General features: G+C 33.2%; 1 protein-coding gene across 4 annotated transcripts in view; it reads left to right on the top strand.

The window, feature by feature from the left end:
- The window catches only part of LOC118193734 (NF-X1-type zinc finger protein NFXL1-like), a 139,829-nt gene that overhangs the window by 77,990 nt on the left and 37,342 nt on the right, over positions 1-24,497 (top strand). For all 4 annotated transcript variants that reach the window (XM_085809611.1, XM_085809610.1, XM_085809609.1 and 1 more), the window contains exons 9-10: positions 6,848-6,979; positions 17,775-17,865. In XM_085809611.1, coding sequence (XP_085665737.1) covers positions 6,848-6,979; positions 17,775-17,865 — 223 coding nt within the window. The remainder of the gene's footprint in view (positions 1-6,847; positions 6,980-17,774; positions 17,866-24,497) is intronic.

Raw genomic sequence — 24,497 nt, 5'->3', positions numbered from 1 at the left:
TGTGCAGTGCATGAACTAAAGAAAGTACCTGTTCTCGTATAAAACAAAATGGGTTTAATCCTAGTATACGGTACTATGGAGGTTAGAATCAAAGAATATGTATTGTAAAGAAGGAAAACCTCTCTGCAACAGACGTGGCTGTGGCTCCGTTCCATCATAGAGGGAAACAGCTGTGCATGTCTGATATATCTGTCACCAAAGCTCGAAACCGGTGTCGAAGTTCGAAGGTCACGTTATCAAGAGTTCATAAAATGAATATCGTTTAAAATTTCTTTAACCACTTGCGCTAAAAAGACGTGCCACGCACGTCAAGATGCTTTTGTCTCAAACCGCGAGCGACGTGAACACCACGTCGATAAGCATTTATCGCAAAAATGAAAATAACATGGTGCACATGTCGCCTAACAACGAGATTGTTTATTTCTCGAGTTACAGCTCTGGATTGCACTCGCAGATGCGGAGCGGCGTAAATGAGACACTTTACCGCTTGTTATATTGTAGCGCACGGCACCGCAACCGTGAAGTTTAGTCTAAGCGCAAGTGGTTAAACTCTAAAGGAAAAGAAAATATTTTTTGGCGCAAGTAAATTAATTCATGGATTAGTTATTTTCAGAGAGGGGAAAAAAAAAAAAAAAAAAACTACGAAAATCCGTTTTTAAAATTATTGCGAAAAATCCAAGAAGAAACGTCCTTTGATAAAACGTGTCTTCTTGGATTTTTCGCAATAATTTAAAAACGGATTTTCGTAGTTTTCTTTTTTTCAAAGAGCGTTTCTTCTTAACACGTGTTTCTCAATTTCCTGTACACATCGCGGAGAGGGAAATTCTGACCGCCAGGTTCCGTCGCCAAATCCCTTGGCAAATTTTCCCTCCGCATTCTAGCGGCATAATAGCATTTTACTGGTATGGAACCTTTTCTTCTTTACATAGACATTCTTTGGTTAGAATAATAATGGGATTTGGCGACATCTTGATGCGCAGTAAACGGGTCATTTTGGTCTTGGCGACAATTTTCAAAATCGTGCCAAAGCCTTACCGTATACTAGAATTTTACCGCAAAATCTTTTTTAACCCTTTTTTTTTCTTTTTAATAAATACCTTGCCATTTTGCAGTAAAATAAAAAAAATAGTAATCAGTCATCTAGAGCCATGTAATATAACTATATTCGCTAAAATATAGATGATTATTCTAATTCAATTTTTAAGTAATTATTTTTAAGTTATTCATATAATTTAATGTTGCTTCTTCACTCTAAATTTATTTATTATTAGTAAATAATATTTCCAAATTTCAGGAAATTTTCTCTGGCATAATCCTGAAATTAATTATAGCAGTATGATGACATACCATCACGAAATTTAATGCACATATTTTTTCCTTATGTATGCTGCAAAATAAATATACAATACCTCAATTTATTAAAATAGATTTCTTTCTTTCGTTTAGCTGCAGAATGTCTGCAAAAAAAGCCTTTTTTTTATTCCAGATTGGGAAGATTCTAATCTCAATCTTCAGGGGAGAAAACAACAACTATTATAATTATATTTGTGTTTTCAAGTGTTACGGTTTTAAGAACATACCTCATGCAAATTAAATTTACCTAAAATCTAACCTAACTATTTAGCATTGCGTTGTGATTTATAAGGACTGGATTAGCCTCGTGTTGAACTGGTGATGATCATGAGTAATAATTAAATAAAACATACATTTGTTATCCAATATATATATCTTAAATTTTATTAAGTTTCTTAAGTGGAAAACTAAACAATATTATCAAACAAAGTATACCAAGAATAATTAAGAATAAATGTCCTCTGGGATTTATTGAATAATTAAGTGAATTTGCTACACAATACAAGTAATACCATAATTAATTTAACTCTTAGCACAGCCAACGTACATTACGCGGATAGACTGGAATTTTCTTGAAACACACCTGGAAAACCTGGAAAAGTCAGGGAATTTCATTCTCCTGTTTGAGTGGCAACCCTGGTTAAAATTGTTAGTCTAGCTTTGAAATCTTGGACACCATTTGGAGCATTTTCTGTTGAGGTTGCCAAGGTATTTCGCGGTACATATTGCCAGAAAAGACCAGTTTCATTGCCATTGTAAATTTGTCCTGGAGATAGCTTTTCGCTATTAATGTGTTAAATGAATTCACCTGCAAATAGTTCAGCAGCTTCAGTATCAACTGAAGATTTTTCACTTGAAAGTTTTAATTGCATTATACCGCAGCAATTTTAAAATTTGGTTAACCACTTTGTCGAAAATGTGCAATCAGTTTTTAAGTTTATTTCTTCATGAAATATTTTGGCTTGAGCCTGGGCCTATCAATGGTACACCCTCGCTGCAATGCTGTCTGACCCATTCAATCATCAGTTTGTCATGATTGTCACTTTTAGTGTAGCGAATAATTTTTCTGTTATTCATTGCAAGGGAGGTGTCGGAATGCACAAAATATTCATAAATTTCCCTTTTCCTGTTTCGTCATATACAGTTGACTTTCCAATGCTATACTCCTCTCATAATTTTGGTAGGGTTTACCTATATCCATTTTTTGCAGGAATTTCTCTTTTTGTTTAATGGACATCGAAACATGCTTTCACTTTGTAGATCCTGTCCGGAATTAAAAACTCTTTCTTTCAACATAATCGAAAATTCAGTCTTTAGTTTTCATACATTTTCTGTAATTATAACATCCTGCATAGGCTGGAGCAAATCAGAAAATTTAGGAACAGCGCAATCTGCTATATTAACTGAAATTCTTTGGAATCAGTAAAGTAGCCTAGCTTCACAGCGTCTGCTATACATTATTGGCTATGTAGCATGAGATGGATGACAAAACACAAAATGTTCTGTTAAATTTTGTCTTGCTTCTACCGTGTACTGAAACAATTAAGCCTGAATTGTATTCATTTAGTTATTTATCATACTTAGTCTAATTCTTGCACATGCTTAAGGTTTATCTGGGTTCTGAATAAATAAATTCCCACATATATTTAAGCTCACTGAGGGCCGGCGCTAGATATTTTGCCACCTGATGCAGTCTCTTCGGGTCATAAATTCTGATATCAAGCACCTCCCTAAGTTCTAAATTTTTGCCACCCCTTAATTTTGGGTCCTAGTGCTCTGAATATTTGATCATCCCTTAATTTTGTGACTCGGTGCTTCTCTAAATTCCAAAAATTTAGTCTTCCCTAAATTCTGCTGCTGAGTGGAGCCATATGAGCTCTGGTGCCGATTCTGGGTTTATGTGAATACTAAACTAGTTATTTGTAATTCAAATTGCACTAAATGTAATATTTTGGCCTTATAAGTGCATTAACAAAATCTGTTTTTAACCTACAGAAACAAATTTTTGTTAAAGTTTTCCTTGCCAACATTTACCACATTTAACTTATATCTGCAGTCATCTCCAAGCAGTAATGTGAACATAAAAGGTTTCCGTACTCTTTGTTATTACTAATAAAAAAAAAGTTATTTAAGCATTGTTACATGAGTCGTTACTCAAGTTGTCATTTGCTGATAAAACATATGGTGATGAAAGCAAAATATAGCAAATAATGATACGCCTGGTTGTCGTCAGGGATATAAAATATTAGTAGCTTTAAAATAAACTATCCTTCTATGTAGAATGTTTCGGTTTGAGATGTATGCTAAGCAAATACACAGCTACGGGGCCAAATTATTGATTACACAAATTTATGCTAAAATGATTGTTCCTTCAGTAACAAGGTATTTTATTTAGTGCCTAAGTGTATTATGAGTCAGGATTCTTCACGTTTTCTTATGAGGAAAAATTCACTTGTGCATGTGTAAATAAAAAAAAATTCAGGAAAAAAAAAAAAAAAAAAAAAAAAAAAAAATTGTTGGTGGCTTTAAGGTCCCGGATTTTAGATCATTCCATCCATTTCTTTCTCCTTCCATGTTAAAAGTGAGTGTAATTTTAATCATTTGCCAACTTTTTGAACACTTTTTTGGTTCCAGAATTTTATTATTAGTTTTATATAGGAAAGCTTAAGGGAATCTCAAAACTACAATTGAAAAAATCCATCAAGGGAGTTAACAGTTTTGTTGGGTTGATTCTGTGCATTTGATTCTTTCTGCTTGATTGTCTCGCATTGCTCTTGATACATTTCCCATTCCTAATCTTATTCATTAAAGCTACTATTGATGTGCAATAAAGAACTGCTTCAATTCAGGAAGCAAGCAGTTTTGATCTGATTTCATCTCATTCATAGGTTTTGTCCAGCTCTATAACTGAAGCAAAAATGTCTTTTTTTTTGCTACAACCCTTAAACTTGAGAGTTAAAGTTGATTACTGAATTACTGCAAAGTTCACTTTACTGTCTAGCATAAAAAAAAGATGGCTTGGCTGATAATTTTGAAGAGACATTGCATGTACTTAGGGTATACATGAGAAAATTATCATACAGCTTGTTCAATGCTTAGGATAGAACCGAAGGTGCACTGTGAGTGTTTTGCTGCTTTAGCCTCTGAAGCAAAAATTTCTGCATTCATATGAAGGTTTGGCTGTAATTCATTGTATAGTAACTGACATCATCCTTTCAGGTGAAGAGGATTAGAGAAATTTCAGTATTGTTTATTTATTGGGCCTGAATTCGGATATCGCCAAAAGCTGATGATCTGGCAAAAAATTTGAAGAATAAAAAAATCGCCGAAATATTTAAATTATGCTAAATAAAATACAGTACGGTTATCTTAAAGAAAAGCCCAAGGGAAAAATAGCATATATTCATAAAATTAGAAATTTTTAATGCAAATTTGATAACTTGACAAAGAAACCAGGGGAGGGGGAAAGAATCATTTTATGGTTTTTCATGCACTTTATGCATGTTTTTTTTTAGACTGAATAATTCCTGCCTAAGAAATTATATGGAAGCTATTTTATCATTAGGCAAGTCCAGATTTTCAAATCCATGGTATATACAATAATAATTATGCAAGTGACCATTATATCTTTGAAATCTGCAATTTTGCTGCCAGTTTGGAAAAGCCTTTTTTTTTTTTTTTACTTGTTGTTGAAAAAGTTAACATTTTAATGACTTTAGATGTAAACATAGGTGATTTCATATGAACCAATCTCTTGGCGAGTTTAGCAAAACATTTAGTGATGACTCCAGTCCCAATAACAGAACAGTACCGAAATTTCTCAGTAAAATGAAACAAGCATTATGGTCACAAAAAAAATGCAGTTGAGTGGAGGTTTTAAGAATTCTTGAATTCATATTTGTAGAACAATGAAAATCAAAATTTAATGTATTGAGGAGGTAGTGATATAGATTTTTCCTGTTAACATATTGAGCGCCACATGTATTTCTTAGGCAATCCTGTTTGGGCCACGTGCGCCAATTAAAAGTGCTGGTATTGTAGGACCAGTGATTTTTATAGCAGTAGAAGATAGTTTATGTTTGGAATGCGATTCTTATAGGCATTCATTTAACATGTTATGCACCAAGTCTGTTTTGCAAATAGTTACATTCCATACAAAGATTACCAAGCAAAAAATTAGCATTACTGAATTCCAGAAAGAATTAGCGCTATCCCTTACAAGTTGTGAAAAAGAAGACATTCCATCGAGCAGAAATGCAAGAATATCTAAAAAACAACAACATAAACTCCAAGAAAAGCCTCTGAAGTACAGAAATACTGTAAATTATGTTATGATAAAAATGCAACAGAAACTGGTAGAGTAATGGCCAGAAAAAAGACTAAGAGAGTTGTCACATTTTGTAATAGCTGTAATGGAGAACCGTTTTTATGTTTACCATGTTTGATTGAAATCCATTAGTCCTGTAATGAATCAAAGTTAAGTAAATTTTAAATAAATTTTCTATAATTCCATAAAACAGTGTAAATTTTATAGTTATCTATCATGTTACATGCTGTCAGCCAGCGGTGGTCGACGCGGCCTAAACAGAAAGTCTAGTGTCAGCCACAGATGGCTGACATAGTGCTCAACATGTTAACATCTGACTGGATGACAGGCCAGAGGAATAATGTTTAGAATCTTTAATCTCAACACAACTTACAACTGCTATGTGTACTGAAAATATCGAATGTGACATGATTGTTGTGGTGCCAAAGAAATCTTGTGCATTTTGTTATGGTTCAGAACCACAGTATTCTCTGTTGCCACTCCTTTGTCAGCATTAGTAGCACTTTGAAAAATTAATGGTCATGGCTTTTGAAATATTGCAATAATGCCTGATTTTTAAAGTGTCCCTGGGATAGTTTACGTATTGCATGCAACCATTTGTAATAACATTAGACAGTACCTGAATAAGCCACTATTGCCTTCACATATCTTAATTTATCAGCAGTATAATACATTAGGTTTTTGACTGCCTAATTACAAGAGCACCAGATACTGTCAGTTGCTACCAAAGAACTTTGGCGTCATACTGAAAAGGCATGAATTGATGTATCCCAAACTCACATCCAGTATATAATCCTCTATGTTGAATCTTGTAGCAGTGCTTGTTGCTGCCTAAGATGGATTCATGAGATATAGACTGGTTTGCGAGTCACAAGTTATTTTTACAGTCATTGTATTCATATAATTTACATCATCAATAATATTGTTTTCATGTCTCTTCCTCTTTGATGCTGCAGTTTTAATGGCTAGCAAATTATTTCTGAAAAAACTGTTCTTTAACATTGTCATAGTGTTTAAAAATTTTAAATGTTCTATTTGTATTGTATTAACATATTGTACTTATTTCTGTCATTTACTTTGAAAAATTAATGATGAATTCATTTTAAAATCATTGTATAATTCTTTTAAGTTACTTTTACTGCATCTTAATCATATTGCTATTAGTAGTGCCTGCAAATGCGGGTCATGTTGTGCAGATGTGGACAGCGAGAAAAGTCTGTACCTTGCTGCAAAGAATTTTTATGTGATATAAAATGCAAACGTAAACGAGACTGTGGAAAGCATTCTTGCAATAAAAAAGTAAGTTACTGTGGATTTTTTTGTGCCTTTTTAATCGTTTTTCTGTGAAAGATGAGTATATGAAACTGGATACACTGATTTTGCCTGAATAAACATGAAACCTTAAAAACAAAATAGTAGTGAATGCCTAGCATGCATATCCCAAATTCAAATCCTAAATTCTGAGTAACTCTTATGTTAATTGAATTTATCTAGTTGAAATTTTAGAGTAACAGTCATTTTGTTCTGTGGGAGGAGAATTTATATGGAAAAATACATTTAAATAAAAAAATAATAGCTGTTTGTGGTATAATAATGAAAAGAAAGCATAGAAAGTAATTTCTTGCATTTATTTCGCTTCCTTATGTCAACATTTGATGTATACACTGAGTAGCTAAAACATTATGACCATCTCCACGTTTTTAGTGAAATTGTCTGGATGACATGGAGAGCATGTGATTAAACGGAATGGTATTTAACTGCTTCCTGGATGAGGTCAGGAATCATTCTTGCATTACTTTTGTGAGTGATGGGAAAGGCTGCTGATCTAGGTGAATTCGATAGAGGGCAGATTGTAATGGCCTGAAGACTCAAAACAAGCATCTCTGAAATTGCGTGACTGGCAGGTGACAATCTGCCATTGTTAGTATTTATGCAAAATGGTAAATGACAGTGAAACCAACAGTAGATGCTAAGATGTTGGATGTCCACATGTAATCTAAGAAAAAAAAGACTTTGAAGACTGTCCTGCTTGGTACAGCAAAATCGGCACCAGAGAGTGGCTCAGCTAACAGCCCAGTACAATGCAGGTCCAAGTGCAAATGTTTCGGAACACACAGTTCATTGGACGCTGTTAGATATGGGATTGTACAGCAGACACTCACTCATGTGCATCATTGTCAGTGGCACCTACAGAGGGCTCAGGAACATTAAAACTGAACTATGATAAGTGGAAGACAATTGCCTGGTCAGATGAATCATGATTTCTCATTCGTCACATCGATGGTCATGTCAGGGTACACAGTCTTTCATACAAGCAGTTGTTCTTCCCCTCTGCAGCAAGTCATATACAGGTTTTTGGTGGCAGTATTATGCTTTGGGGGATGTTCTCATGGGTGGCTCTGGCATCCTTAGTTGTCAGAACAGACCAAGAAAGCTGTCGACTACCTGAACTTAATTGTAGATTAGTTGCACCCTTACATGGCATCTGTCTTCCAGACTGGAAATGGAATGTTCCAGCAGGACAATGCCCCATGCCAAAAGGCTTGAATTGCATTGTACTGGTTTGAGGAACATAAGGATGAATTTGAATTAAAGTCCTGGCCACCTAGCTCACAGGATCTTAACCCAATATAACACATTTGGGAAGGGAGGGGTAGCTCAGAGCTCAAACACCACCATGTTGGAATATCTTGAGTTTGCATAAATGCTACTTAGACATTTGATACAACCTGTCTCCAGTCATTTGCCAAGAACTAGTGGCATCTATGGCAAGGCAAGTTGCATCATTTTTGCAGGGCAAAGGCCGCAGGACACATTATTGAGTCTTAATGTTTTGGCTCTTCAGTGTATTTATGTAAGATTAACAATTTGACAGCAAAATTTTAATTTGGTAATAGTCCTTTTATTCTTCATTTTATATTGATTGTTTTCCCTGTCTGTCCTAAAAATAGTTACTATTTATGGCATATCAATTTAAACTGCATCATTTCAAAATTAATCCACGTGATGCTATCTCACGTAACATAGCAATGTAGACACCTCTTATTAGATTAAAGGTTTCATTTGAAATTGAAACTTTCTGACTCTATCCTGCACACTTCTTCTGAATGCATAGCCCTTTCTCCTTTCACGTTGCTCTGCTTAACACCTATTGCTGCTCATTTTTCTGTATCATCCATTATCTGGATATGTAAGTTTTCAAACAATATGGGGTGCATATTGCATCCATTATGATATGTGAGTCAGATATTGCTTCTACAGAATTGTATAATCCAGTTATAAAATTATGTTAAATATATATCTATGTCTGTTTACATCATTCTTCTGTCTACTCAGTAAAGCCTTTCTATGATACATATATGCAATAAACTATATACAATGCATTACAACCATCTACCTCTCCAAATCTATTACATATGTAATAGATTATTAATATATGTATGTGTGTGTGTGTAAGATAAAAATATGTAAATCGAAATTATAATTAGCAACAGCACATTGAATCCTCATTTTTATTTGGGTATTTCCCTTCTCTATTCTGTAAACTGTGATAATTTTTTCTGGATTGCATCATTTTGAAACTATATTCCATTTTCATATGAGTTTTACTGGTGATGTATATGGAACTAAAACTCAAATGCCCAATAATAATTTTATATCATTATTAATTATCCAGTCAAATGCATTGAAACCAAAACTAACCATTCTGAATTTAAGATTTCATCATGAACACATGGCACTTTGCTTCTGTTTCTATTGCTGCTGGGATCCTGCTGCTCCTGCTGCTCTATTTTCTTCCTTCTGTAATACTATCAAGAATTTAAATGTTTTGAAATAGGCATGATTAGATGGTACTTACATATTAATGACACCACTTGACACAGTTGGGCCGATTTTTTTCCCCACAAGAAAAGGTAAAAGTTACTTATTGGGTGCAAATTGCTGGTTTTAGCACCTTTTTTTTAGAAAGATTTCCAAACTATGGATATTTATCATAGGTCAGTAAAACATTATCAACACATGAAAAGAAAGCATATTTTAACTATTCAAAAAAATTTGAATTATTAAAATAAAAATTATGTGATAAATTAAAAAATAAATCTCTTAAAATTCTTCAAATCTTTCTATAATTTTTTGTGATATTCTCCCAAAGTACACAGTGATCTGTTTTTGCTTAAACAAAATCAAAGGATTGTAAGGACTCAGCTTTGTGTAATCATCAGAAACAGTGCCTATTGAGAAAATGCATTTCCTTGACGTTCTCTGTAGAAAATGTTGAGCAAATTTCTATATTCCTACAGAAATTTTACTGCAGTTTCTTCCATTACTGGAAAATTCCACAAGCTTGTATTTTGAAACTTAAGTTTAAGGCAAAAAATATGACCAATTGTTTATAAAAACCTTTTGGAACTTGGAATACAGCAGAAAAAAGAATGCATACAAATATAGTGGCATTGCTTGACTGAAGGATTGTCATGAGCATGGTTGCTAGAAGAATGGTTATGTGCAAGGTTGGCATAGTTCGGCACATTCTGAAAATTTGGCAACTTTTACTAAAGTGGTTGCATTAATATATAAGTACCGATTAGAGTGCCAAGTAAACTGTGGCCACAAATGTCATTTGAATTATAAATGAATATTCAATCTGCCTCGGCTGCCAAGTTTGCTGTTTATTATGGATCAGCCTAAATTTATATTTATTATGGATCAACATCTCAAAAGTCTACGGTATTAATTATGGATCAACATCTCAAAAGTCTACAGTATTAATTCCAGTCTGTTAAAATGTCAGACGTGTGTGGAAAATTCATCTGTGGCATTATAGAGTGTGTTAACAAAGATTGAAGATTTAATATGACTACTAATTTTATTTTATTCTATACCCATATGAAATATTGCTCTTGATCTATTCAGTATCAAGAAGTGAAAAAATTGCTATCATCTACAGTGCTTGCAAAATTAATCCAGCATAGTGTTTAAAGTAATGTAATGAATGCTTTCAAGGATAGAGGGTACAGATGTTTCAAATCATCCCGACTACATATCCCCACTGCTTTTGAAGGTCGTTAATTTCTGCTTAAAGAATGTGCTCCAAATTTCTGTGCAACAAATTTATTTTCACTTCTCTCTTCATCATAAGTGTTTATGTGCATGAATAAAAATACTCAACATTATGATGCTTATCCGTAACAGAGAACTGCATAGTTTTCTTCTTTCAATCATAATGTGTTAAATTGCAGTCACCTCAGTGAAACAAAACTGAGATACTGCAAGGAATTTTAAAATTTTAAGTGTTTTGTGAATAAACATTCTAATTAGTGCAGCTAGAAATGTACTATCTTCATATAGAAAATTGCTAATATTTAATGCTACTTTTAAAATTTTAAATCTGTAATGATGTTTTCTTATTATATTGAATTTTAAACATTTGGCACTGTTTTTATGAAAATGATTAAAATTTTGTTGTATCAAAAGGTTTCATTTTTAACAGTTATGTTTAATAAAACTAAGCAATGAATTTCAAGGATTTTTTTATTTTTACAGAAGGTTATTAAGTTTTAATATAGCAAATAATTATATTTTTGAATTTATGTTAAAAATTTTGGAATTATTTTGAAAATAAGGTAAAATATAAAAATAAATCAAAAAATTTTTAATATATGTGTAAAAAATTATATGAAATTGTGTTTTGAGTGTTTGAAAATACTTAATATTTTGATAGTGAATCTTGTATAGAATATAGAAATATGAAACATTTAAGAAATTGAATGATTGGGGTGGTTTATGTGACTAAGCTAATTAAAAAGTAATTTGAAATTCTGTCCAGTAAAATGCTATGATTAATTAATAATTATATAACTTATAATTTATGACTAATTGTGTGTTAAGTATAGAGTATGTTAAAGAAGTATTGGTTCCGAAACTGAGCCCTATTGTTACCCCTGTACAACTGTTCCTTTTACCCTTCTCTTTCAAAATAATGTTGAAGGCTCTTGTTTTAGGGTAGTGTATTTTTTATATATATTATATTTCCTTTATTATGGAATGTATTAGTGCAGTTCTCAAAGGCCTGTTACTTTGTGCAAGGAACAGAAGCCTTATCGAGTAACCTCCTCAATATCCCATGGCCACTGTTGCAGTTAGCACACCAGTCATCCAAAGTGCATATTCCCAGTTGATGTTTATTTTGATGTAGTATGTAGGGCCTTCCAGTATATAAAATAAGAAATTGCAAATGAAAAATAAGAACAGTGAAACCGTAATTTCAGCAATATTACTACTTTATTTATGATGATAAAATGTACCTTTTTAAAGTGTACTAAAAAGTATGGAAATTAGCATGTTATAAAATTTTGAAATTTCTTGTGATTCTTCAAAAGAAGGGGGTTAAAGAAGTATATGAGTTGTATAAAATTTTTATATTTGATTTCTGTGAAACACCTTTTTTGAAAAGCCTTCCCTCAACAAATATGATTACATGGACTTTAAAAGACAGACTTGGGACTGAAATTTTTATCAGAACTTATCAAATGTTATCAAAGCTTTTATATTGCAGTTATTTAAATAATTATTTTGGTAAAAAGTTCGCAATTTGTGTTTTTTCCAAATTAGAATTTCCTTCATTCGCTAATGCTTTAATGCTTTTTCTCTAAAAAGACTTTTCTCTTGCTAAGCTCTTTTCTCTTTGAAGGCAGGAATATGTAAGATAAAAATATGTAAATCAAAATAACTTAAGTTAGCAATAGCCCCTTTGTTCCTCATTTTAATTTGCGTATTTCCTCTCTTAATTCTAAAACTAAAAATAACTTTTTATGGGCTGCATCACCCATATCACATGCTCTTATATAATGATGATGACATAAATGGAACTAAAACAGTCAATAATAATTTTACAGCATTATTAAATATCCAATCTAATTCATTGAAGTTGAAACTAACCCATTCTGAACACTAGTCCTTTTTACTGTTGCCACTTGAACACGGCAGTGTTTTCTTCCTACCACAACGGTATCCAAAAATTAAATGTTTTTAAATAGGCACAATTAGAATGCCAAGTAAATTGTAGCTACAAATGTGAATTGAAATAAAAAGCAATATTTAATCTGCATTGGCTGGCAAGTTCACTGTTTATAATGGATCAACATCTTAGCAACTTTACTATCTACATTTCTTTATTATATATATATGAAACAGAGTTAAAAGTTTCATCACAAAGTGCAGGGCTGTAGCTGTTCAGTATCTGAAAGTAAAAATTGCCACATAAAAAATGTCAAGATTCCATTATCAATGTGCAATTTTTAAAAATTTTTTTATTTTCAAAGCGAATTTTGAAATGTATATGGTTTGCATTAGAATTCCAGAAGATAGCGATAGGATTATGAATGTTAGCAAAGTGTTTATTTCTCTTTAAAATTTATAGAAAAAATTTCCGCAGAGAGAATTTAAGTAGTGATAGGGAATTTATTAATTATATATTATGCAGAACTATTATGCTCAGTTTTCCGAACAGATGTCCTCATATTAATATTAAATATATTTAAAAAAAAAACTTAAAATAGAACAAAATAAGTCAATTTTTTTTTTTTTACATTATTTGTCCAAACTTTTTTTATGAATTAAATTTGAGTAAAATAAAGGCAAAGAAAAGCTGATAAAGTAATCCCTGATTCATACTTTCATCTACTGCTAAGGTACGAAGAGTAACCATCTCAAATAAGTTCCCTTGGTTTTTTGACATGAATCTTTTTATTTCTGAGAACTGCTTTTGCAAATGGAATATTTTTAAGATTCCTTATAATTATGCAAAGTTTTAGTATAATAACTAAGTCAAAGGTCATGCCCTCTTTTTGTGTCATTTCAGTATGTTTATAACTTGTAAACATACAAAGTAAAGTAATAAGCAATGCATATGATTTTCCAGTGACACAAAATAGAATATTTAAGTTTTTAATTTAAATTTTAAAGTTTACTTTTTTGATACATATGAAGTATTGTAATCACTTGTTGCATTTAAAAATACATTATGCGATAAAACATTGAAACAGTATGTAATACAAAAGCAAAAAGGAATCAAATTTATTGAAACTATTTAAATATTTTAAATATTAATGTAAAAATTTGCAGAAAGATTATTAAGAAATTCAGTAAGAATAAAAACTTTAATATAATAATTCTTCAGGATAAAATTCACTTGATCTGGCTAAATCATTAACTATATCTTTTTCTATTTGGTTTACTAAATCAGTTTCACGTTTCATGAATATAAATGTTTCTAAATCTGTATTTGATCAAGAAAATCTCTATATTCAAAGAAGCAACAAAATCAATTTGAAGCCTTTCACATATGTGTTGAAGCACTTGTTGGAAAATCTGATGTTGGTGTTTACATAATAATTGAGCTTGGGAAGAAACAATTACAAGTGCTGTGTAGGATAGAGGATATCATTTTCAGAAAAGGTCTTTGCCAGTTCACAAGGAATATGTAGAATGGGAAAAATGAATCATCATTTTCTTTAATAATAAAACAAATTGAGCAACTATAGATGTCATGCTTGGTATTACATGCAATATTGAATTATAAAGTTTTAAAAATGTGAAAATTTCAATGGAAATATCTGATACACCCACATACAGAAAGGAAAAATATAAAACCCTTTTAACCGTTTTGAGATCATCTGCCTTTGTTTAAGACATTCCCATGGGTAGGAGTCAAAAGGAATAGTTCCCCAGGATGAGATTTTGCATCACTAAGCCTAACTTTAGGGGAAAAAAGTCCTAATGTCATAGATTTTTGGTATCATTTTATATTATTACTTAAGGTGTCATGTACACTGCGCAAAAAAAGGGGGGACAGTTCTGTGTGTCCTGTTCTACTGGGCTGATTGACAAAATTCAGTTCTATGGGTCCTGTTCTACTGGGCTGATTGACAAAATTCAAATTGTGTTTTCCATGTCTCAAAAGCGCGACTTAGTGTATTTTAGATTTATATGAAGCATTGTTCTAACATAGGTATTTTTACCTTTTTCTGAAATAACATTCCAATTTTTTCCATATTTCGATTCTACGACTCAAATTAAGCCTAGATATTAAATTTTGTAAAATATTTGGCACCAAGACTAATTCACTTGCCTAACTTCTTAATATGTGGCAACCAATTTTCCTTTCCCTTCCATTATGCCAGAGTGGGAAAAAAAGGCACCCCATTCCTACCTTTTTTGCATTGTGCATGAGCGGAGAAAGTCACATCATATCTCTATTTTCAAATAATTTTAGCAAAGTGTGTAAACCACATATGATGTTTTATCACTTTCAACAAATATGCCAAATTTCAAAACGTGCAATATATAAATTCACGTATATTGTCGGAAATTTTGAATAAAAAACTAATTTTTTGCAGGTGTGCTTAGAAGTACGTCTACTTTAAGATGATGGTAAAAATTTTATAGATTATAATTAAAAAAATTTTTTGAAAAATTTATAAAAAATTACTTAAAAATACAAATTAAAAAAATAAATCATAAAAAATGGGGGAATTTTATTTGGAATGAACCTGAATTTCGAAATGTGAAAGGAAAAAGTTTAATAAAAAAAAAGAGAGATTACTAAATATATACCAAACTCAAAATTGAGGAGCTAATTTTTAAAAACTACTCGTGCGATTTTTACAAAACTTGGTAGTTTGACATAATTTGAGTCGCAGAATCGAAATATGGAAAAAAATTGGTATATTATTTCAGAAAAAGTCTGGTTTTTGCATCAGAATACCTATATTAGAACAATGCTGTATATAAATCTAATAATAAGTCACACTTTTGAGACATGAAAAATGCAAGTTGGATTTCATCAATCGGCCCAGTAGAACGAGAGATATAGAACTGTCGTCCCCCTTTTTTTGTACAGTGTACATTAAAATTAGTATTTAATAATCTTTTTCCTGTACTTTACATGGAACTATATAAAACAATTGCTTACTGTGAGAAATAATTTTCAAAAATGTTATTCAAATTATTCTGAAGTTTTAACTGACAAAATATATCAATAAATGCTTAAATTCGTAAAACAATATCAGAAGTAAGTCTTTTACAGTAAATTTAAGGCAGGAACTTAGAGAGCTCAGTCTGACAAAATGTCCATATCAGAATGACCAGAAATCTTGTTAACTCTTTAGAAAATGAATCGTTAGTCTCAGCCCTGTCACTCATTGGCTCATTTACCATGTGAGTATATCTTTCCTCTGATAAATAATGTTTGCTCACCATAATAAACTGAAGTCGAGGATTTCTGGAATAGAATGGCTAGTACAGGAAATATAATTGACAAAAATAACGTAGAGCATAACAAATTCCACATAGTAACTCTAAAAGACCATATATCATAGTAGCTCCCCCTAAAAAAGGGAAGAAATAAATAAAATAAACTAGAATAAAGTTTCAAAGGGATATTGCAAATGGGAGTGCTTATATCATGTTTCGAATAAGAGCCAAGCTGTGTTTGTTTACATTATGGTTTCCCTTCTTCCCTGCAACAGCCAACACTAAAGTTAGGTAGAATATGATCAAACTGAAGGTCAAGATCATAAAACTATGTTCAGTTCAAGAGTAATGGACACAGGATGCCACTTAGTGGTCTTTAAAAAAGTGGTTCAGCTTAAAATGCAAATGTGCATTACCCGCTCTCTAAGCTCATTGGCCAATAATGCATCGGTGGGATGCCCGACTGTGAGAAATGTTAATAGGGAATGCATATATGGGATGCCTGTCTAGAAAGGGTTAATGCTCAGAATGAACTAAAATTTTAAAGGGTTACCAAGTCCTTAAAAAAAGCAGTGGGGAAGGTTACTGCTCATTGTGTATATTCCTGTTGGACAATCACTCTGCGTATAATGAAACAAAGTTGATGTATAATTGAATGATGTAATGTTTTTTTACAAAACAGAATTTATGCTCACATAGACCTTAAGCGTCTAAATGAATATAAACTAGTTAAGTTTTAAATGTAGATAGAAATGTAATGTTTTGCAAGTATATTACAAGACATTAAGGAACATTTATGATCCTTTAATTAAAAAAATAATAACGGTCCAAATCAACTTTTTTGTGTGTATTATGGTGCCCATTGTGTTGAGAGTTAAAAAAATAATAGTTGAAGTAAAGTTCAAGGTTTTTTTTTATTAATAATAAATTATTCCTTTTATGTGATTTAAATAAAATTTTTATAACATTCAACTTTGTGCATACATCATGTATTTAAGAACTGAGCCTGAGCATAGCTTATTTTTTAACACAAAAAAAAAAAAAAAAAAAAGTTAAGGAAAAACTGTAAACCTTCACAAAAATTAATAAAATATGAAAATTAAAAAAATATTCAAAAAACGTCTGGCAGTTCTGATATGATTTTAAAAACTGTCATTAATTATAATAAAGCTGCAGAAATGTTCGTAAAGAAGTATCAGTTGGATATATTATACATTAAATGTATTTCATTTTATATCATTTATATGCATTATTAAAAAAAAAGTAAAATAGAATTTAATTATTAGGAAGTGCATTTGTTTTTAAATTACTTAGTTTTAAATCAGATAGCTTGATTAAAATTTAAGAGGTAAATATTTTTATGCTTTCTCCAAATACTAGCACTTAGCTTTGTACAAGGGTGCATGGAATATAAATTAAAGCTTGCTTGTTTCATACAGTGGCAGCATATGCCAAAGCAGATGGATGGTGAATGCTGCTGTAAGATCCTTTCCTCTCTACATTTGCTAGCTTTCTAGTCTTGATTATGTCTATGCATTGTATTTTCCCAGAGGTATTTTGCTGAAAACTGTGTTAATTGAAAAACAATACATATTTCTTCAAGGGGTGAAAAGTTGTCCAAAATGACTTCCATTGAATTAATTTGGGCTGGGATTGCGATGTATTCATTGTCATATAGTATTCATCTTAGTATTGTAGTAAATGTTTTCTGTAATGCTAAAAGTTGCATTTTTATGATAATAGCTTACTTCAGTACAAATATGCCGCATATTATTTATGATAATAATTCAAATGAAATAGGAACAATCACTATAATTGATCCATTGTTTTGCTTTTCTAGTGCTGCATTGGCAATTGTCCTCCATGTGAAATGCCATGTGGAAGGGTGCTAAACTGTGGAAAGCATAAGTGTTCTAGTGTATGTCATCCAGGCATGTATTATCCTATTTTATATGAAAAACGTTTAGTATGTCTTAAAAATAATGCAATACATTCAGTATATTCATATTGTCACTCTGCAGATACATAAAATTTTCTACCTCCCCTGATATATTCCTCATTGTTACTGCATTTTTAATGAATTAAATAATAGTGTTCGATGAAATTGCTATGTGGAGGATAAGGAATTAGACATTCCTCCATTGTGATGCTATTGTGTAGTAGTCAGCACATCAGTCTAATGGGTGGAAAATTTGGGTTCAGTTCTTAACAGGGTCTTTTATCATGTATCAAGATGCTTTGGTTTTCTAAATCCATTGCTTATATAGCAGTGTTTCTTAACCTTTCTATCGAGTCGCACCCCATTGAATCTGAAAATATATCTCTGCACCCTATTGAAAAATGTGTTTTAATTTTTTTAGTCTAGAAAAATACATTTTTTGCGAACCTTATTGTTTATTGAAAAACATTGTACATTTTATATAAATACAAAATAATATTATTTTTATTAATGACTAGTCTGCTGTTGTTTGTTCATTTTTATACTGGCAAAGCGAAGTTCCTTTTTTGAAAGACGTGCGCATAAGTCATCACTTGCATTTAAGTGATTTCTCGCTTTAGTTTTTATGTGCAAAAGCGATGAAAATCCCATTTTGCACAAGTAGATGGTATCAAAGGGTAAGAGTAACTGCAGTGCTCTGTTCGCCAACTCTGGATAACGTTGTAACTGTGAACACCAGAATTGTTGCAATTCTAATTGTTCGAATTCCATTTGAACATGTCCACTTGCTCGCATTTCAAGAAGTTGATCTTTTTTCAGATCACTATCATCCATCAAATTTAAGTGAAATAGAAATGGATCCAGTATCCATCTCTGAGTTTTGGTAATATTTCCGGTAGAAAAATATCCATTGAATGAATCGCTCAACCGTTTCAAATGTATTACAATGTCGGGTATAATTGTATTCTTTTCATTTTTCACAATAACAGAATCAAGCAAGGGAAAGTTTGCAAAATTCCCCTTCTCTACTCGACGTATCCAAATTTCTAATTTTGCGATAAATGAAGATAATTTTTCACTAGATATTATTATATTTATACCAAATCCTTGCATTGATAGATTGAATTCATTTAAATGGCTAAGTATGTCTGCTAAGTAGGCCAGCCTCAGCATTGCATCGATACTCTCAAAATCTTTCACTAAATAATAGTTTTGACTAGTCAGTAATTGAATAATTTCCTCATGCAATTCAAAAACTCTGTTAATCATGCGACTCTTAGATAACCATCGTATTTCGGTGTGATATAGGAGTACGGTATGATCAGCACTGTTTTCTTCGCAAAATGTACGGAAAATGCGATGATTAAGCGCTTGCTCTCGGATGTATTTTACTAAATTTACTGTTGTAGTTAATGTTGTTTTTAAACTTTCTGGCAATGCTTTCGACGCAAGTGCATGACGATGCAACATGCAATGCGTTATTTATTATAACTTACGGTAATTCTCTTTTCATGTGTGAAAAAAATCCTGAATTTTTGCCTAACATTGCTGGGGCTTCATCAGTGCATATTGAGCTAATCACATTCATTGGTAATTGATATTTAGTAAAAAAATCTTTCATGCGATTGAAAACATGAATTCCTCTCATATTCACCTCCAATGGCTCACAAAATAGAAATTCTTCTATCACGTCTTTTTCCTTCACATACCTGACAAATACCAAAAGTTGGCTACAATTATCAACATCAGTTGACTCATCGAATTACATACTTAATTTTAGTGGACTGATTTTTATGTCTTCAATTACTTGCATTAAAATATCTTCACTGAGATCTTGTATTCGCGATCGTATAATATCATTCGATAATGGAATCTGTTGGATTTTTTTATGTGCTTCAGAATCTAAAACTGTTTTAGCAATAATTAAAGCAGAAGGTTTAATCAACTCTTTAGCGATCGTGTGAGGTTTCTTTTTCTTTTTTCTTTTTTCTTTTTTCTTTTTTTTTTTGCACATAAATATGCCACTTGACATGATGCTTCTAATAAAGGTTTTTGAATTGCTGGTCCGCACAATTTTAGGATAGTTCCACTGGTATCAAACTGAGCCTTCTTTGACTTTAAGCTGTTCATGCTATGCGCTTTTTCGCCACCATGCAGATTGTTGAAATGCTGTAATAACTTTGATGGTTTGAGATTGTTGTTTGAAAATATCTTGGAACACAAGATGCATTGCGGTCGTTGCGTGCCATGTTTTTCGGTTGTGCAGGTAAATCCATAACCGGCATACTTATCGTTCCATTGACGTTTTTTTGACATAGAGGGGTTCACTATAATCGATTTAATTATTTAGAAATAATGTAATATAATATATATAATGTTCTTACGTTTGTAATATCACTGAATCCTATTCGGCTTGAACGGGCAATTAAGAATGTATTAGTCTCAAGAGGTTTCTGGACAAGTCAGAATACACAATACACATGTCGCAGACACAATAGTTGACTCAACTTGACTCAACCTAACACAGGCGCAGTAGATGCAGATATAAATCTGTGAATCTGTAGATTCCGTTGGAGTAGCACATATTGAACTCAGCGCATGTGCAAGCTGAGATAATGTTCTCTGCTTGTATTCCCACAAGGTTTTTTTCTTTTCTCTGTCACCTAGCTGCCTGTTTGCGTTCGTTTATAGTGTTTCATGCCTTTTCGTAGCGTAGTATATATGCCCATCAGCACCGGCCCTTTCCTGTGTCTTTTACCGATAAGTGAGCTAGGTGCTACCAATTTGTTTTAGCTTCAATATTGGGGACACTATTGCAGATTTCAAATATTTTATTATAAGAACTTTAATAAATGATATTTAGTAATTTTTATGCTTAGGCTTCTCCCGCACCCCCAAAGATGCATTCGCATACCCCCAGGGGTGTGGGCACCCCCGGTTAAGAACCACTGCTATATAGTGACACTCAAATTGAAATATGGTAGACAATAATTTGTCACCAGCTTGGTTCGCCTGATTAGATATTACCTTATAACAAATATAAACAGTACGCCTTTATGGATCTTCAGTTGATACAATACACTAACTACCAATAAGTTTTTGGACACCTGCGATGGAAAAGAAAAACTAACTTTATTCAAAATCAATAGTTCGTAGAGCATCCACGAGAGGTAATTACAGCGTGGACACTCCGGGGCATATTTTCCACAAGTCTTTGTATGACAGCTAGTGGTATTTTCTTCCACTCGGCTTGGAGAAGACATAGAAGTTCCTTCACTGATTTTGCACGGGTAGTGCACTCCTGAATTCGGCGATGCAACTCGTCCCAGAGGTTTTCGTAGAGTTCAGGTCTGGACTTTGGGCAGGCCATTCCATTCAATGAACTCCATTGGCACAATACCAAGCCTTGGTTAACGTCCAAACATGACAACTGGCATTGTCATCCTGAAAGTAACAGGCGTCCAACCCGTAAAACTGCCACAACGTAGGAAGCACATTGTCATCCAAAATAGTGCAGTAGGCATCGGAGTTGAGCTTACCATGAATGGGGACCAAGGGTTCCAGCCCATACTAGGAGAAACACCCCAGACCATAATTCCACCTATGCCAAACTTGACTGTTGGCACAATGCATTCTGGCAGGAGACGTTCTCCAGGTAGACGCCAGACTCAGACCCTGCCATCCAAACGGTAAAGGGTGAACCTTGATTCGTTACTCCAAAGAACCCGTTTCCACTGATCTACGGTCCAATTTCGATGTGCTTTGCACCACATTAACCGATCAGCGTGGTTGGACTTTGTGATCAAAGGCTTATGGGCAGCAGCACGACCATGAAAACCACGCAGATGTGCTTTCTTACGGATGGTATTCATTGAAACAATATTCCTGGATGCCTGTTGAAACTCGTCGCGGATGAGGGCCATCGATTGGGTGCGGTTCTTCCGAATTTCTCTGGACAGCACTCGTCGGTCTCTATCTCCCAGTTTCGTTGGTCTGCTGACTTGGGGCACATTCCGACAATCACCGCTCACCTTCCACTTCTTAATCACATAGGCCACTGTCGATTTTGGGTACTTCAGATGGCTAGATATGTCCCTTAAGGATCGGCCACATTTGTGATACCCGATAATTATACCTTTCTCGAAATCAGAGAGCTCCGAACTGCAAGGCATCTTGCATGCGACTAAAGCCGATGCTGTTTCCTACACGATATATAACGGCGGAGTCCATGACGTACCTTAGGACCGCAGATATCGTCATTTGCATAGGTGTCCAAATACTTATTGGTAGTCAGTGTATAATACAATGCAAATAAATTCTTACTATGAAATATGAAAATATGAAATAAAAAGATTACCATATCAACATCAAATGTAATTTTTTATTCACCAGCTCAGTAGTCAAAAATCTCATCTTCTATATTTTAATAAACAAATCAAATTCTAAAGATAAAAACTGTTGCCAAAAATGATAATACAATAATATGCAAAGTAAACATTTATAATTATTAAAGTATTATGAGTATTAAACTATTGTGAGTTACGTTCAAACTAATTATTTATATTTTATGCCGTTACAACCTTTTCTGTACCTGTAGGTGATATTCAGGTGTGAGTAATTAGATTTTCTTCCTACACAGTGACGTAAATACACGTATGCAAGGAATGCCATCACATGGGGCCCCAAAGACTTAAATTGCCCTTGAATGTCCTGCTGAATTACATTTGTGTGTTTAAACGCAGAATCGGAAGGATACATATGTAATGGAATCTGTCTTCTTTTCAGTTTTTAAGGGCATGAGGCAGTTAGGTGGGCCCTTAAATACTTAAAAGACTACACACACATATATTTATATACTCATGTCCAAAATTATGTTTACATGCATAAATTCACGGATTTCTCAGAGACTATAACTTATAATTTAATGAATTTTCGTGGAATCATACATAACATGATGACACATAAATGCAAAAGAAAAAATTGAAGATCACCTCATATGATATAAAATTGTAGCATGAAACAATAAAAATGGTAATTAAGTGTGACAAAGAGAGTTAAGAAAAAAAGGAATGATTCAGAAAAAGAATTAAGTCTTACAAATTTAATATGAAATATGATCTCCCCTGACTTGTACACACATATCACAATGTGTTTTAAGGCTGGAAATAACGTTGTTAACCACAGTTTGGGGAATTAATCTCTACTCTTCCAGCAATGCCGTCTTCAGAGCATTTACATCTCTAGGAGGAGGATGTATACGTGCAATTGCTCTTCCAAGGTAGTCCCATAAGTTCTCTATCGGGTTAAGGTCAGGAGAGTTTGGTGGCCAAGGTATTCGCTTAATGTCTTCACTTTCAGGGAATTCATCAACGAGGTTTGCTCGATGTGGACGGGCATTATCATCCATAAATAAAAAGTCAGGTCCATATGCACCCCTGAAAAGTCTTACATAAGGATCTAAGACCTCATCTTGATATATCTGGCCTGTCACAGATCCGCTGCTGAACACGTGTAGGGGTGTACATCCATCGATCATTATTCCATCCCATACCATCACACCTCCACTACCAAAACGGTCACGTTCCACAATGTTCGAGGGATCATTTCGTGTTCCTGACTCCCTCCAGATGTAAACACGTTTAGAATCACCAGTTAAACTAAACCGAGACTCATCAGTAAAGGGAACATGGGACCATTGATGTTCAGTCCAGTTTTGATATTCTTTACACCAATTAAAGCGATCCCTCTTTTTCTGTGAAGACAGTAAAACACATACCCTTGGCTTTCTGGCATAAAGGCCTTTTTCATTAAGCCTTCTGTATATTGTTTGCCGTAATGCAACAGTTCCAGTGGCGGCTGCAAGCTCTGAACTTAACTGGCGAGCAGTAGCCTTTCTGTTACGACGGGCAGTTAATGCCAGATACCGATCTTCAGAAGCAGTTGTCATTCGTTTCCGACCTTGTCCAGGCCTCCTTACAACACTTCCATCATTTTGAAACTGTTTCCATAGCTTAGAGACTGTCTGTCTTGAAATATTCAGACACGTGGCTGTTTCCATGATTGACTGCCCTGCTTCTAAACGGCCGATAATTCGCCACTTTACAGATTCTTCCAAATGATACTTCGAAGCCATAACAAACCGCTTTGAGTCCTTACACACTGAAATCAAATGCTATGTTGCAGAAATTCACTCAAATATTCAGTTTGCGCAAAGCACTTGATTCATCCTTGGATGACGTAACGCCTAGATTTGCATATCACAAACCTTTTGATTACTTTTGATTGGATAATGCTAATTAGGCTTGGTTTTCACACATTCCCTGCAAATACAGATCACATTGATTCGATAGTTCATTGAATATCATCATTTTTGGGTATGTAAAGATAATTTTGGACATGAGTGTATATGAGATGCAAATGGGGGTTCTTGGGAGATAGAAAACAGCTGAATTCAATGCTGTGTACACTGAAACTACAACTGAATACAAAACAAATAGCTCTATATGTTTTTGTTTTGATTTTCTTGTAGAGAAGAGCTTTCAAGTTATTAGTTAGTTACAAGTTAGGGACCAGTCTGCTGCTCAGGTTTAGTGTGAGGATAAGTTTGGAATTTTTTGGGATGAG

The sequence above is a fragment of the Stegodyphus dumicola genome, chromosome X2 (genome assembly GCF_044657685.1).
Source record: "Stegodyphus dumicola isolate Sdum_Otavi_A_Nest chromosome X2, ASM4465768v1".
Taxonomy (NCBI): domain Eukaryota; kingdom Metazoa; phylum Arthropoda; class Arachnida; order Araneae; family Eresidae; genus Stegodyphus; species Stegodyphus dumicola.
Note: the sequence above shows the minus strand (reverse complement) of the source record. Positions and strands in the feature narration are given on the sequence as shown.